The 16,522-nt window shown below is 34.3% G+C and overlaps 1 protein-coding gene across 4 annotated transcripts in view; it reads right to left on the bottom strand.

The window, feature by feature from the left end:
- USP3 (ubiquitin specific peptidase 3) overlaps positions 1-16,522 on the bottom strand; it is a 195,717-nt gene that overhangs the window by 42,378 nt on the left and 136,817 nt on the right. For all 4 annotated transcript variants that reach the window (XM_027123240.1, XM_027123239.1, XM_027123237.1 and 1 more), the window contains 3 exons: positions 5,139-5,222; positions 1,907-1,988; positions 280-362 (listed from right to left, as the gene is read on the bottom strand). In XM_027123240.1, the coding sequence (XP_026979041.1) occupies positions 280-362; positions 1,907-1,988; positions 5,139-5,222 (249 nt within the window). The remainder of the gene's footprint in view (positions 1-279; positions 363-1,906; positions 1,989-5,138; positions 5,223-16,522) is intronic.

Genomic DNA, 16,522 nt, shown 5'->3' with positions numbered 1-16,522 from the left:
ACAGGAACTAAATAATAACAGCTAACAGTTATTTACTGCTAGGCACTGTTCTAAGCACTTTATGTAAATTATATAGTATCTTCCCGACTACCCCATGAGGTAGACTATTATCCCCAATTTCACTGATGAGAAAACTAAGGCACAGGGAACTGAGGTAACTTGCCCCAAGTTACTAGGCTAGAGTTAGTGGCAGAGACAGGATCTGAACCCAGAGCCTTTGCTCTTACCCATTCCACCAGAAACTAACGTCAGATACTTAAGCTGTGACTGTAACAGTACCTGAGTGACTGAAGGATGGCGTTCATGAAACACGTGTTCCCCAAATTCCGAAGGCCTGTGGCACAAATGGCAGTGGTGCTTCCCTGTAAAATGGAACAAGAGGTGGCCTTCAGTAATACCAAGAGAAGGCCAACTGTTTCAACATCAAAGAAGAACAAAGGCCTATATTTGAAACTCTAGCAACAAGCCAGTTCGGAATTGATACTTTTCAGTCCAACAAATATTTCAAATTCTCTTTCTACTCTCTGTAAACGTGTCTGGATATTTTTAGAAGGCTGTTTCTGATCCTAGGACTGTTCTAAATGGAAGCTTATGAGGAAGTCACCATTAATAATTAATAATAATTAATAATTAATAATTTGCATTGTGGAGTACACAATGCAAAAACCAGGAAGATCCTTAAATAAGTTTAAGACTTAACGCCGTCATAAGACTCTATTAAAGCTACTACAAATTGGAAAAAATATAAACATGCCAAGTATTTCTGTCCCCCAGCTTTTAACTCTAAGCCATGCAAATGACCAATACATGTTTTCCTAGCAATGGAATATCAATCTGAAAAAACTACCTGAACTTCCCTTAAAGACTAAGGCTTTGTTTTTTGATTAGCTGTACAAATGCACTGTGATGTCTGAGTACTACACATGGTTAGTGAATCTACCCGTCTAACCCGAAGCATCACTTTAGCTCTTTCTTCCACGAAATTGTAATACTTAATTGTGTGTCTAAACACAGCTAGCATGACAGCAGAGAGGTAGATGCAGGACAAAATTACTGGTATATTTTACAATATTTAGTCATCTTTAAACTTTGTTACTCCATTAATGGCCATACATTTGGTAAGAGATGGGTATCAGAATGAGGAAGCATATTCTTTTATGGTGAAATTGTATTAATGAAGGCCCTAAGGAAAAAACTTACCAAAACTTCAGACCCAAAGCATTTTTTTTTTTTAAGATTTTTATTTTATTTATTTTTTGGCTGTGTTGGGTCTTTGTTGCTACGTGCGGGCCTTCTCTAGTTGAGGTGCACGGGCTTCTCATTGCAGTGACTTCTCTTGTTGCAGAGCATGGGCTCTAGGTGCACGGGCTTCACTAGTTGTGGCACACAGGCTCAGTAGTTGTGGCTCACAGGCTCTAGAGCACAGGCTTGTAGTTGTGGCGCACGGGCTTAGTTGCTCCGCCGCATGTGGGATCTTCCCGGACCAGGGCTCGAACCCATGCCCCCTGCATTGGCAGGGGGATTCTTAACCACTGTGCCACCAGGGAAGCCCCAGACCCATAGAATTTGCACTAGGAACCTTTAACAGAAGGAAGCAAGGATCTTTGGGATCCTACAGAGATGGAGTAATAAGGTACATGAGTAGGCGTTAAGAACAAATGCCTCCTAAGGCAGAGGAGCACGGTGGTCATCCTGACGGAAGGAAGGCACTGACAGACAGACTCGCTGGGGTATTTAGTCACGTCAAGAATCATTAGTACAAGTGGCAAACATTTTGTAAAATATTCCAAATCCAAGGCATACATTTATAAAAGTTTATAAAGGGCAACATTAATGTTAGAACTGTAATCAAACAGTGACTAGATCTCAACCAATTCTTATATTTGAATACCTTTTAATTACTTACATTTACTTTTAGTAACTTGCTGTTCAGTGATGAGTTTTCCAAAAGTTTTCTTTTCCTATGCCTGTCAGCTGTGAAAGCTGAGCTATTAAAGCACAAACAGACAGTCAAACAGATGTTCATACATACACAACACTACACAGCAAGAGAGAGTAAATAAACATGGCTGTTCTAAGTACCTAGGGTATGGAGCCCTGCCTGGCTGCTTAGCCAGGCCAGGAAGTGACCCGTTAGGCCACTGTGGCCCACAAGTATTTCAAGTAACTGAGGAGTTCCACTTCCCCTGGAAATCCCCACTGCTCCTCCAGCAGGGTGGGACTGGAAGCTGCCACCCGCCGGGCGCTTCCCAGAAACGCTGGCCAAGTGGATGTGGTCTGATGGACAGTCCCTCTCCTCCACCGCTCTATCTACCTAATCAATGGTGAAGCTTCAAACAAGAGAACACCCACTACTCGTAAAAAAGAAAAACACTGGTCTGACATGATTATTCTGAGATTTAACATTAAGTCTCAAATTCTACGCCACTTCTTTCTTAATTTTGATAAAGGTATCATGTTTTGTTAGTATGTTGTAATAGATGATGATATAATCTGAGTTTGCAGAATGATAAATAAATTACAGACGCATAGGCATATATCAATTCATTTGATTCAGCTCTGCTACAAAGCATATTCTAAAACAAATTCTAATTAGCACATAAATTCTGAATTTAAATTATCTAAATGTTTCTCATTGAAAGAGATATTAAGTTTGAAATTTGTTAGAAAATAATTCCTATCTTCAGAGGAAATAATTCCTATCTTCACTTTAAAATTATTATGTATCAGGGGAACTAATCTAAAGGAAGTGAAAGTTACTATTAAACAACATAGACTTTTTAAGTCTACCAACTCTTTCCCATCTTCCAAAAGTACCAGGTTAATCCAAAGAAAATACATAATTATTCTTCTTTCCAAAATTTCCACATGAACTGTCTTCAGAGCATCAGATCTAGTGACAGTCAGCTGTTTCAAATCTAAAAATATTCTTAGGAAAAATGTCTTCAGAAATGTATGTCCCTCTCAGTGTACTGGTGACTACAAGGTAAGAAGAGATAATCCCATATGTACTACGATGTTAAGTTATTCCTTCACAAATTCTGTAAGTAAAGAAGTTCACTCACAAGCACAGTGTATGTACTGTGACAATGCCTAACAGTTAACTTTTGGTTTTAACCTATACAAAAAAAAGCATTTAGCCTTTTAAAAATATGTTATTAAATTTTACCATCAATGATTCTCAAAATGGCAGAATCCTTTAGATCCACGCTATTTAATACGGTAGCTGCTCACAACATGTGGCTAATAAATTTAAATTAATTAAACTTAAAAATGTAAAATTCAGTTCCTCGTCACACTAGCTAATTTTCAAGTGCTCAATAGTCACGTGTGTCTAGTGGCTACCATACTGCACAGTGTAGATTAATACAACGTTTCTGGTGCGCAGTGCTTCTCCAGAGGATACGCTAAACAGTCTAAAGTAAAACTCAAATGTAATCATAGTTCTTTCATTGTAGCTTCCATTACAGAGTAAAGGCTATGTTTGAAAAAATAAAAATAAATTTAGGTAATGTTTATCGACATAGAAAAAGGACCGCAAAGTAGCTTTTTCAGTGGGACCAAGGAGAAGTGTAGACAAGGCAGTCTGTGACATCTTTTACCTGACGAAGAAATAAATGGAAATAAAAGATTCATTATCTGCATAAACGCATGCATGTTCTTGAACTTCCGGTTTTCCCTTTGACTTAGTTCTGATGAATTTATTTGTCATTGAGATGATAGTCTTTTCTTAGAGAAAACTATAAGTGGCAGGAAGAAATAATTTGGTAGCTACCTACTTCTATAACAAAGAATCAAGTTAGTAAGATCTTTACAATGACATCACGACACCAAAGAGTGATATTTACATAAATTACTGCAGGAATCTCCTACTTCACAGTTAATTGTGATTATTTCAGACCAAATTCAATATTCTAGATCTGTGTGTCTATACCTGTGTCTCTAACCCTAGATATGCTCCTGCTGCTCTGTTCAAATTAAAAGGGAGGAGGCGCTTTGAAAAAGTGAGGAGCCCCAAGATGACAAGCCAAAGTGCACTTAAACCCAGACTGTTCTAATTAGCTTAGATTTCAAAGAAATCGATTCTTCCCTTATCAGCTTATAGTCTATTTAGACAGAGACATGCACAGAGACTTTGGTTAACCAAAGCTAGACAGTGTTTCACTCAAAGAACTTAGGTTATTCCCTCTCAGCACTCAATTTTAAAATACTCTGTTGGTTTCACATGTAAGTTTGCTAAAGGACTCTCACTTGTGGCATGTTCTCACAATACCATTTTTATACATCGACTGTCAAAATAAATAAGATGTTGTAAAGCAATTATACTCCAATAAAGATTTTTTAAAAAACAACAAAAAATAAATAAATTAGATGGCACCTGACAATTAGGGGTGATTTACACAAATTTCACCTGAGTCAGCGACCATTCCAGGGCCATGCTTCTATCCACTGCAGCTTCAAAAGACATTGCTACTGGGGTTCTGTTTACTGCTTGAATTTTGGGTCTAGTGAGCTTTATCTGACTAACCTATTTGGCTATAGCAAAAAATAATTCTATTCACTTAAGCAGTTTAATTTCTTTATGATGACAAAGCATTTCACAGCTTCCTATACTTCCAAGTGATAAATACTGCCCCTAACAAAAAAAGGAAAAGAAACTAGGATCTTGTGCTATCACATAGATGCACGCTGAACAATATAATTAAACCTATTTTCCCTTGATACATAAATTTCAGAGTTTCTAAGAAGACCTCATAATACATTTGGATAAGGATTTTCTAATATCAAAGGTAACTCTATAATGATCTTGTATCATTTTTTGCCCTTCCCTTGCACTACCAAAATTCCCCTTGCAAATAAGCTGAGGAGCTTATAAGTTGGTGGATAATAACTAAAAAACAGGCTCTGGAGCCCTTGCATATGGTTTATGACAAATATTAAACAAAATAAATGCTGAGCTATGATCACTGACTATGGGCATTTTCAGATACCCAACTCCAAAGTTTACTTTGTTCACATTTCAATCACACTAAAAACGTGATGAAGTTATGGAACTCATAAACAAAAATCCCACTCAGAAATGCTGAAAGACCCCTCAACCCCACTCCATCCCTTCTTTCCCAAGGCCTATTACTTACTTTTCCAAGTTCTGTAAGTGTTCTCTGACTTTCTGTACCAGTCCCAGCTTGGTGTCATTAATCACAAAATCATCACAGCGATAACTGCAAGGAAAATATTAATCAATGTGTGTAAAGAGCTTGAGGAAACCACAGTAATGAAATCACTAAAAGGCCTGGCCACTGCCAAGATGATCACATGCCTCTGCAGGCAGTTACTGTCAGTGGTGAGTTTAAAGAGGACTTGGAATCCACAGTGGAATGCTTTTCAAGAGTCCTTTATAAAAAGCCACGTAGGCAATGAACACCAGTTTCTTTACACATTTTTATTCAAAAGCTCTTCAATTCCTCTTTCAAAAATGAAATACGCTACTACATGTGTTATATTCTTTTCAATGGTACATAATACATGGAAAATGAAATACAAAGCACCAATTCTGTTCATGTAGCACGAAGCCTAAATCTTTAATGTGATCCTTCCCAACTCAAATTAATGGGGAGTTTGCAGGCAGGAGAGATTTAAGAGGAAAGCAGGAAAAAAGTAATTAACCTGTAGGGATATTTGAATAAAAAAACTAAAAGCCATATATTTCACACATAATTTAATTTAAATAAACTGAATTCAGATGGTTGAGAAGAATGAATCTTTTCATTCCAAGGTGTTAGAAAACAAAAACAGTGGCTACATCTTTCAGGAAACCGATAACCGCTTTGAAGAAAGACATTTAAGATGTTCCTTAAAACTGATATTGTGTGTGTGTGTTTTAGCGAGTCAATAAGCAAATAATATAAGGAATCACACATAATAAACTTTAACTTGTACATTAGCATTCAATTTTCTTCCTAGAATAAGGCCGATTTTAATAAAAACAACTTACAAGCTAGTAGCAAAATATTCTTTTGAACTGCAGCTTTGTACAAAACCACTTATTATAACTACCAAAGAATAATGACAATAACACTGCCATTCTGAGCAAACAAAAATTTTGACTGCATAGCAATTAGTAAAAATTAGGTCATCTCTAGCAGAATCCAAAAAACATTTCTTACATACCTGAAACCAGTCTATAAAAAAATTGTGAATAGGATGGGGGAAAGTAGTTTTTTAAAAAAAGGATTACACACAAAACATGGCTTCTGTCTCTTATTCACAGAATTCAAAATGTGAGTGCTTTTGAAAACTTTAAGTAAAATATATATGTAATTATTTAACATGCCCCTCCGCATTAACTGACTGCCTGTGTTGTCAATCAAGAGTCTCTAACGTATGCTCCAAGCTCCCGTGGTCAATCCCTAACGTTTCTACAAATAGCAAAAGCTACCTTTTACATCCTAGACCGTTTCTCTATGATCAAAGTACCAGCAATGGCAGGAAAATAATTCCTTATCAGTTTTACGACAAAGACATAAAGGAATTAAATTAGTGAAAAGGTTTAATTCCTTGCTTCCCGTCAGCATAAATGTTAAGAGGGTAAGGTCTACTCTGCAAATCTGGGTTTAAGGCACTTGGTTCCTCCATGAACCTCAGGCATTCACTAAAGAATGAAATTGTATTGTTACTCTAATTCCTGCTTACATTTTCATTCTATGTTTGCATAAATATATGCATGTATTTTGGTTAAAAGAATACCCAGTGTTCAAAACAAAAATAACTCCAAATGCTAGTGTTCATCTGGGGAATGAAGTCTAAAAGCAAATTCAGATCATCTTTCATGTATTTACATGCTGCAAGAATATCTCATTGAAAAGTAAACCCCTTAGCTTCTACAAAAAAAAAAAAGGTTGCTTTGTTTAAAGAAACAAATTGTTTCAGATTATATGTAATAACTGTTTTTTCTTATTAAAGTAATTCTTTTTGGTGTGACATGAATTCAGCCTTTAACATTTGTTAAAGGAACGTTTTCATATATCGAAATACAGATTCATTTACGGCCTTGCTCCATTCTGAACTAAGCTGACTTAACTGGGTCTAGTTGCTTCATCTCTTTGAATGTTCATTATTAAAGTGAATAAGTTTCTCTAGACTCCAGAGCTGTTCTAATGTGACTAACGCAACTGAGGAAATGCATTTTAATCTTTTAAAATTTTAATTGATATAAAATTTTATTTAACTAAAGCAGTATAAAATATATTTCCATTAAATACTTTATGGTTTGGGTAAAACTATATTTCACTTTTATTATGACATCATATAAGATGTACTGCAGTGCACAGTGTGGGTGCACATGTCATTTCTAGGATCACACATAAGCATATCACCAGTCTAGTTTATGTCAACAGAAGGTTTCAGTTATTTTTCTATGCAATAATGAAGCGCTGTAATGTGCTTGTTTGAATATTTTCTGCAGACAGCAGGAGTTACAGTGATACCTATGTAAATAGTAATTGGTAGTTAAACTGAAATACTTATTTTAATAATTAATATAAATAAATTATTTTTCTGGGTTAAAAACTAACAATGAAAAAAAATTTTAACTTCCAAATGAAGTTTGGAACTTTTAAAAAAAGATTACACACAAATGTGTAATTGACAACGTAGGCACACTAATGAGGCAGAATCGAATGGAAAAGGTGTATCACAAATTTTATAAATAATGGCAATTATGATTTAATACAGCAGAGCCAAATTAATAAGCTGTGTAAAAAAAGTTTTAAGATAATAAAGTAGACAATATTGAGTCATTTTCAGCAAATGCATAATAATATAAGTTGCTTCTCTACAGTCAAAAAATAATCAATGAAATTTGTCACAATCAATGAAACCAGAATGAAATGTATAACAAAGAAGTTTCTTAGTGATTTTAAGGATTTGAGCTTGTAATTCTGGCAAGCTTTAAAATAGCTTGAATTCTTGCTCAAGAAAGAAAACCATTTTTAGATGGAGAGATGAAACATTAAATTATTATTTCAGTTAAGGGAGTTATGTTTTAGAATTTGAGATAAAGATCAAAAAGGATATTTTACAAAAAGTGAAAGATCTTCAGTTGATCCACCAAGCAACTGTTAGTGAATAAAAGACCTTTCTAACATTATTCAAGATCAACTCATTCAACATTTGAAAATTGTAAGTTCTTTTACTTTTCGCTTTAGATGAGTTTTACAAGAGACGATGGCCAGTTAATACTCTGGGTACGTTTTGTTTCAAATGACTTCCAAATTGAAATGTCTTCATCTATTTGCAACCTTAAAAACAATCAACCGCATGTTGTAAATATTTTTTAATCTTTTACCTGTCACTTTCAGCTAGACAGGAAAAAGTTTCTATCAAGACAGACAAGGACCTGCTACGTGGGATCAAAAACCCGGATTTAATGGAATTATTTCCCTTATTTGATCCACTGCATATTAACATATTGAAAATATCTATGCTCTAAAGTAGACTGTATCATGGATGCAGTTATTAAAATTGTTCAGTATACATGTGCAAATGCTCTGACTCATCACCAGTTTATGGAACTGTTAAAAGAAATGGAAGATAATGAATATGACTACATGTTCTTTGCCAATGTTCACTGCTTGAGTCATGGAAGAATTTTACAAAGGTTTACTGTACTGTTAACTCTAATTCAAGATTTTCTTGAAACAAAAGGAACACCTGCCAATTCTGAACAAAGAGAAAACATCACAGCATGATTTACATTTTTTCACCTATATCACAGTGCACATGAATGAGCTAAATTTAAAGATCCAAGGAGAGAATAAAAGCTTGCTTGTGACCTAGCTAGACAGGTATGAGAATTTATGTTAAAATTTAAACTATTCATAATACAAATCAATAATGACTTTACACATTTCAATGTGAACAAATATACAGAAGATTTTAAATACGATGGCATTATGTAAGTTGTCTGCAAAATCTATAAGAAAAATTGAAGAATGCTTTGTTGATACGGACAAATTTGGAGTCGATTTTCAGTTTATATAATGGTCCTTTGAATTTGATGTTGATAATACTGAGTGGTTACAAGAGTTAGTGGATTTACTTAAATTAGATACAGTTTTCAGACTGATATGCTTTTGCTTTGGGCTCAATTATTCTAAAAAAGATGAGTCAGTCTTGTCAAAACAGATGCCAAGTATTAAAGAAAATGGGGTTTTTTGGTACTTTATTCATTTCTTGGAAAATTTTTAATAGTGTTTGGAATCTACATTTTTAACTGCAATTTTTATGACTAAATACAGATCAAGCATTTCTGACGAAAAGTTAGCATCTGAATGGAGATGTGCTGTACATGTAAAATACATACTGGATTTTGAAGGTTTCATATTAAAAATAGATGCACACTATGTCTAATAATTCTATATGGATTACCATGTTGACATAATATTTTGGATAACTGGGTTAAATAAAATATACAGTTAAAATTAATCAACCTGTTTGTCTTTGCTTTTTTAATGTGGCTACTAGAAAATTTTAAATTACATATGTGACGAATTATTTCTCTTGCACAGCACTGCTAGCCTAGAAAATATCTAAGATACTAGCTGTTCTACTATAATACTACCCAATATTATAAAGAGGTAATAAATATAACTTTAATGAACTATAAAAAGTCAATTTTATTTTGGCTGAATTTGTTCTCACTGGCTTAAAATATTTTAAGTTTTCACAATTGTCCTTATGGCCAAGAGTCATTTTTAGATCTTCTTACAGTCACTATGAAGGACATTTACTTCTAAGATTCTAACTTTTGTCCTGTCTGAATTCACCACACTATACAAGCGTTATTAGATGACGATGATAAAAGGAAAGCACCTGCTTCCACAGGTCAAAACGTCCAGGGGCGCCTGGCACGTGGTAGAGGGTCAATAAATGTCAGCTTCCTTTTGCTGTGTAACCAGGGCTGCCTCACAGCACACCCGTCTCTAGCTGCCCCCATCCCCTGTTCTGATTTCTTCTTCCTCCCTGGCCCAGAGGTGAAAAGAAAATAAGTAACAAAAGTAGGAAGTAAATAAGAATTTAAATGTTGTCTGGTTACCTTAGTCTTTAGCTGAGACGCTGCTTTCAAACTGGAAACTATCCCACTAATACTGATATTAAAAAGTCCCAAGGCAATAAGAAGGATTTAAAGTAAACAAGTTCTAAAAATCTCTTCCTGGTTTACAATTGTGTTGAAGGTATTAGGTCAGTATTATGCTTACCTCTAACACCTGAAAACCAAATAAAATTTAGCCACTATTCTTAGTTTTCCCTTCAAGGAGATTACACCAGAATAAGTACAAAAAAGTGCATAACTTGTAGGCTGTGTTTCAAAGCTTCTAGATTGCTCCTCTGAAACTTGGAATGCATTTCCCATTTTGAAATAAATATTGTTATAAAATATGGTTAAATGTTGCAAGGTGAAAATACACCTGGTTCCCAAAACGTAACTGAAATAATATAAAAAGTTCTACTCCTCTTTTTCATCTTTCTACTGAGAAATTGGAGCTGAGGTCCAGGTTTTGGCATCTTTTCATATAAATAGGACTTCACATGTCTAGCAAACAAAAGTCAGGAACTACCTATATTACACAACCAACTTTTAGGCTATTATATTAACACTTAAGCAAGTTTAAATTTCGTGATGTTAGGTGATTCTTCAAGTAAAGATGAGCTCTACCTCTAACAGACTACTTGTCAGACAAGGAAAACGTTTACTTCTGTATTTACTAAAAAGAAAGAACTGTTTAAGGAAATTTAAGTAAACTGAACACTAAAGACAAAAAAATAATACTTAGAAGTCATGTCAGGCAACATATTAGAGATGTTAGATAAGGAAATCAGATATAAAAAGGCAGGGAAGGAGAAGGTACTGGTATCTTTCTCTACTTCTAACACCTTGAGGTAAAGTATACTATCATCTTAGCTATGTAAAAATTAGTCTCAAACCAAATTCCTTGAACCAAATATGACACTAAAGTAGTTTTAAAGTACTTCAAGCCAATAGTTAATAAACTGTTAAATGTAGAGTAGGATATTATATATATACTGCTGTTCAGAGCAGAAGATACATAATTAATTTTATTACCTTGCACTGAGAGAACATGTAGCAGGTAGCAGGTAAATTTTCATAAGAAATACCAATTATTTATACTACTATTATACTTTGGTAAAAAACTGATAATATCACAGCTCAAGTTATTTCAAATTCTGCTTATTCTAATAAATAGCAAAATTGTCCAATTTCTTCATTACATTGATTCCTTATGTGTACATTTTTAAGATTGTGATTTTTTTTCTAATTTCTAGCATCTAATCATGCCTAATCCTTTCTAAATATTTTTCTCTCTATAATCTCCCCCAAACCCATCTTTTTCCTCCTCCATCTCAACTAATATTTTATTCTAAACCTTGGTTATTTCCTTTAGTATGATATCCCCCTCTGCCCCACCCAAATACAGTGACTTTCAAACACATAGATATCTGTAGCCGAATTAAACTATAGTATTTGATGGTCCCTGCAATGTCGACCTTACCTACATTTTCTTCTCTCTCATCTTTCCCTCCCAATCTTCCCTTTCACTTCAGTGTTACCTGCTTTATGTTTAGATTTAAGCTTTCATTCCATACACCACCAACTCCCTTACCCTCCCTCAGTATTTTCCCTGTAGCACTATTCACTTGTTTAACAGCAAAAAATATTCCTTACATGTTCATCCCTATCTGTACTTTTTCCCCATTCTCCAAAAATTAAAACATGCAGCATGGCTCAATTATTTTCTCGTCCTAAAATTTAATGTGGGTTTTTACCTCCTTTTAAAAATTCTAACTTTAGAAACACTTGTTTCCTTCCTATTTCCAGCCTGTGCCTCATGCCCTCTCTAATTATAAAAGGAAAAACACCAGGCCACTAAGACGAAATCTTCAAATTATTTTCAATGGCTCCTAATCAGATAAAAAATAAGCCACAAAACTGAGCATCCATCACCCCCAACACATTTACACACTTGTACTAATTATATATGCAAGTAAATCTAAATTAATATGCATATAGTATAAAAAAAGAAAAATTTTAGAAGAATGAGCTAGAGATGAAATAAACTTTTTAAATGTCTTCATACCATTATTAAACTAGTATCTCAAAGTACAATATATACATAGGGTGAGGTTTGACATTAATGATAATGGATATAAATTCATACTTCACACAGTCTCAAACTTTTTGTCCAATTTATCAGATCTGATTAGTCTGTGTTTTTATTAGATAGCCAATATTTTTACTTTGTAATGTACTTGATGAGCTCAGAGTAGGAGTGTATGTCAGCTTACCTTTTCCTTGTTCACCAGTATTTGTCTTACTATTGTTACTGTTATTATCTTGGAGGACTTTTTCTCATAAAAAAATCTTTTAAAATGTGTATCCATTTGAAGAGGGTTGATTCTTGGTAAAATTAAATAAACCCATGTAACTAGGCAGACAAAAACCATTAACATACTGCACAATGCTAAAAGTGAACAAGGGCGAGGACGCCACACGTGAAGCTGATTCAGGACACTCCGTGTGTGGTTCATGACACATAACCACCTAGTCTACAGACCACTGGCAGTAGGTATTTTAAATATTTGCCAATGATTTTATTTTTGCCAGATAAAAAGTTTTAATAAAAGTTCTGCTATTTTCCTCCCGTACCTTCAAGTGCATTATTTTAGAGACCACTGCACTAAAGAGTAGGTTCCTAACATACAGCTGGTTCTCAATGAATATTTATGTATTGAATAAAAGCAACATATCCACTATTTTGATTTTTTTGGATGTTGTGCACATTATGTTCGAGGACCATCATGTTCATCAGACCCTGTCTCCAGGAAAACTTTTGAAGGTAAAAATTTGAGGGGGAAAGGAACTGTTTACAATGTCAAGTTTTCTTCACAAAGGATCCATATATTTGCTTTGTATCTTTCTGTAATACTTATTCCTAGATTTAGTTTATAGTTTTGGTCACTATGTTGAATGTTTGTTTTTTTGTTTGGTCATTTCCATTTTTAACTAATGACTGCTAATGAAGAGAAAGCTATTAGTTTTTGCATATTTATTATGTATCATCATCTCAAAATTAATTAGTAATTCTACTTCTTGTTTTCTACTAAAGTCTCCCTAAGTTTTCTCAGCATTATATAATTTGAAAGCAGAAATAATTTGTTCTTTTCTAATATTTATACCAACAATTTATTCTGTCTTATTTCAATGGATAGAACTGCCAAAGCAATGTTTAATAATAGTGACGATGATGTAAATGATGATAGGAAGTATTTGTCTTGTTTCTGATGTTAATGGAAATAGCTTTAGTATTTCATCAATTTGCATATGTTGTTTGCTTTCTTTGGGGGGAACTATCATATTTTAATAGTTTCCTTTTATTTCAATGTTACTAGTTTTTTAAAAATCAGAAATGGCTTATTTATAAATGTATTTTTGCTTCTAATGATACAATCATCTGGGATTCCCTTTACAATGAATATGTTGGCAGACTAGTGAAATTAACTCAGTAATTATATAATTTTTCTTTTTGACACATTTTACTGGGTTAGATTTGCTTTAAGTTATACTTATTTACAACTATTTTAGTTAGTGAAATTGACTTATTTTCTTTTTGGAGTTTCTATCAGATTTTTGTCTTAAGGTTTTTAAAGTTTCATAATATTAATATACTCAATGTTAAATTTTAAGTGTGAGGCTACACTGTCTGATATAGTAGCTACCAGTACATGTGGCAATTTAAACATAATCATTAAAATAAAATAAAACATTCAATTCCTCAGTCCCACTAGCCACTTTTAATTGCTCAACTGCTACCATATTATATGGTGCAGGTGTCACACTCAAAACACAGAAAATCTCTCTCTCTTTCTCAGCTTTAAAATTCTAAAGCTTTTTCCATTCCTGTTGTAAGTGCTATTGAAGCTACCCAAGTCATAAGTCTCCACATCATATTCTTGAAGCACTAAGAAAATATTCCCAGACCAAATCATTCTTCACCCACGTGAAACAAGAAGCAATCATCATACAAATGAACCTGTATTTTTTACGCAACAGTAAAGGAACAAGTCCTTTAATCTACTGGCTATAAGGCAATCTTTATACAGTAAGTCATGTATAATACTAATACCAAAGAAACAAAATCAAAAAACTTTAATGCAAAAAGTACCCCTCTCAAGAAAGGGCAATGGCAAATCGATCATTAAGTTTTAAATTCCTTTTCATTCCCTTGTATAATAGATAACATCATAATATGACACCTAGAGTAAACTTTGACCTCCAGCTTTATTATAAGTGACAGATATAGTTACAGAAAACAAAAAACAAAAGAAAACAAAAAAAGCTGGTATTCCAGTGACTTCATCTATTTCAAACCAAGAAAAGTTAAATCCAAAGAACTCTTTTAGAAAGCAAGCTTATTTTTAAATTCTCTTTTATTCAATTCTAATGCGTGGCCATCAACTAAGCCAATTTTGGAAAATTAGAATACCTGCAGAGAAAACTCATTTCCTTTGTTAAAAGCAGAAAAGTACCAGCTTATTAAGAAGGAGCCTTTTGTTTTCAGACCACGTGCTAAAAAGTTTCTTTTTAATAAAACTTCAAAATATTGTTTTTAAATCAACAGAATTCTTCCTGTTCTCTAATCTTTACAACACTGAAAATTTGTGCCCCAAAAGTTTATAAGGATAGTCAACAAAAGATCTTCCCCTTTTTAATTTTTAATCACAACTGCCTTTGAAAATGATTCAGCATCCATTTAAACCCACAAATAAAAGCTTTATTTTTATTAGTTTTAATTAAAACTGCTATTTATTATAGGTGTTTAAAATCTAAAATACAAGTCTTTCTTCTAGACAAATGAATTGATTCACATTTCATAATATTTCTTTGTTTGAAGGAGTGCTTTAAAACACTACTCTACCAGGAAGGAAAAATTCTAGTAATTTAGTTTTAATACTCCTTTCATACTTTTGAATTCTCAGAAATTCAGCTATTGTTGATAAGTTGACAAGACTATGTCAGATGTCAAAAGTTATACGTTCAGTATTTTAAATCTATTAACTCCAAATGTCTATCTACATAATAACTCAAATAAAAGGTCCTAATTTTAGGGCTTCCCTGGTGGCGCAGTGGTTGAGAGTCTGCCTGCCGATGCAGAGGACACAGGTTCGTTCCCTGGTCCGAGAAGATCCCACGTGCCGCGGAGCGGCTGGGGCCGTGAGCCATGGCCGCTGAGTCTGCGCGTCCGGAGCCTGTGCTCCGCACGGCGCCACAACAGTGAGAGGCCCGCGTACCACAAAAATAATAATAAAAAAAAAAAGTTTCTAATTTTAATCTTTGTTTCTTCTCAATCAGTTTTACTTTTTTGATACAATAATGTATACCACATACAATTCCATTTGTATGAACTGGGGGAGGGAATTTGGGGTAGGAGGAAAGGAAATATTACTGAACACACACACAATAATCTGAACACCTGCCCTTGTGTGAAAATCTTAAGATTTTCATTTTTATTAAAATCTTCATTTGTCTCCTAAAGGAGTGGGTTTGTGTCAAACCAAAATGATTCTCTCCCTCTTTTGAAATAATGACCCGTTTTATGTTCTGCTTGGTTAATATGTGCTTCTCCTGGACGCCCAGTTTATATCAGAAGTGAAAGGACCTGCTCTGCAAGGGTGTCCCTCTCGGGAGGTAAATGGAATAGCTCACATAGGCTGTGATTTGAGTCTTTTTCAGGAAAAGGGTTCTGCAGCTCTTCAGTCCTCCAAAAGTATCAGGAGGGCACAATAGTATAGATTTGGTATAACCTTCCCCATTTTTGGAAAATAGTTAACAAAATTCAGTCTTTCAAACATCTACTGCTTACTCGGCACCAAGACACTGAGTACTGTGGACAATACAAAGATCTGACATACGGTTCCTGCAGTCCCCAAGGACATTTACAAATAACTAACATGCAGCAGGAAATTATAAGTATCCCAAGGACTGTGAGTTTAGGGGAGATTACATCCAGCTACAATTGGAGTTACTTGGGGGAGGGGGGGGGAGTGCTCAATGATAACCTCATAAAGGATATGCAAAGACAGGACAAAGGCAGGGACTCTTGGAAAAGGGAAAGTAAGGATAGAAAAACTGTAAGCCTCGGAGCATGTTTCAACTTCTTCAGAGGACAGAGCACATGGAAAAGCCGCCTTAACATTAGCTATAGTCAAAATATTTTGACTACAAGCATAATAATTAATAATCAAATAGGTTAAACCTAATACACCTCTAAAGTAAACCAATTAGTGTAACCACAAGAAATTTATATACAAGGAAAATCTACAAACTGATGTGAAATTACTAAGGTGCACTGGAAAATAACACACACACACACCACATACAGAAGAAGAAATCCTTTTTTGTTTCTTAATCATAGTGAGGTGTGGGGAAAATGTTAATTTAAAC

Source organism: Aethalodelphis obliquidens, unplaced genomic scaffold (genome assembly GCF_003676395.1).
Source record: "Aethalodelphis obliquidens isolate GAN/ISIS:26980383/991018 unplaced genomic scaffold, ASM367639v1 scaffold26, whole genome shotgun sequence".
Lineage (NCBI taxonomy): Eukaryota > Metazoa > Chordata > Mammalia > Artiodactyla > Delphinidae > Aethalodelphis > Aethalodelphis obliquidens.
Note: the sequence above shows the minus strand (reverse complement) of the source record. Positions and strands in the feature narration are given on the sequence as shown.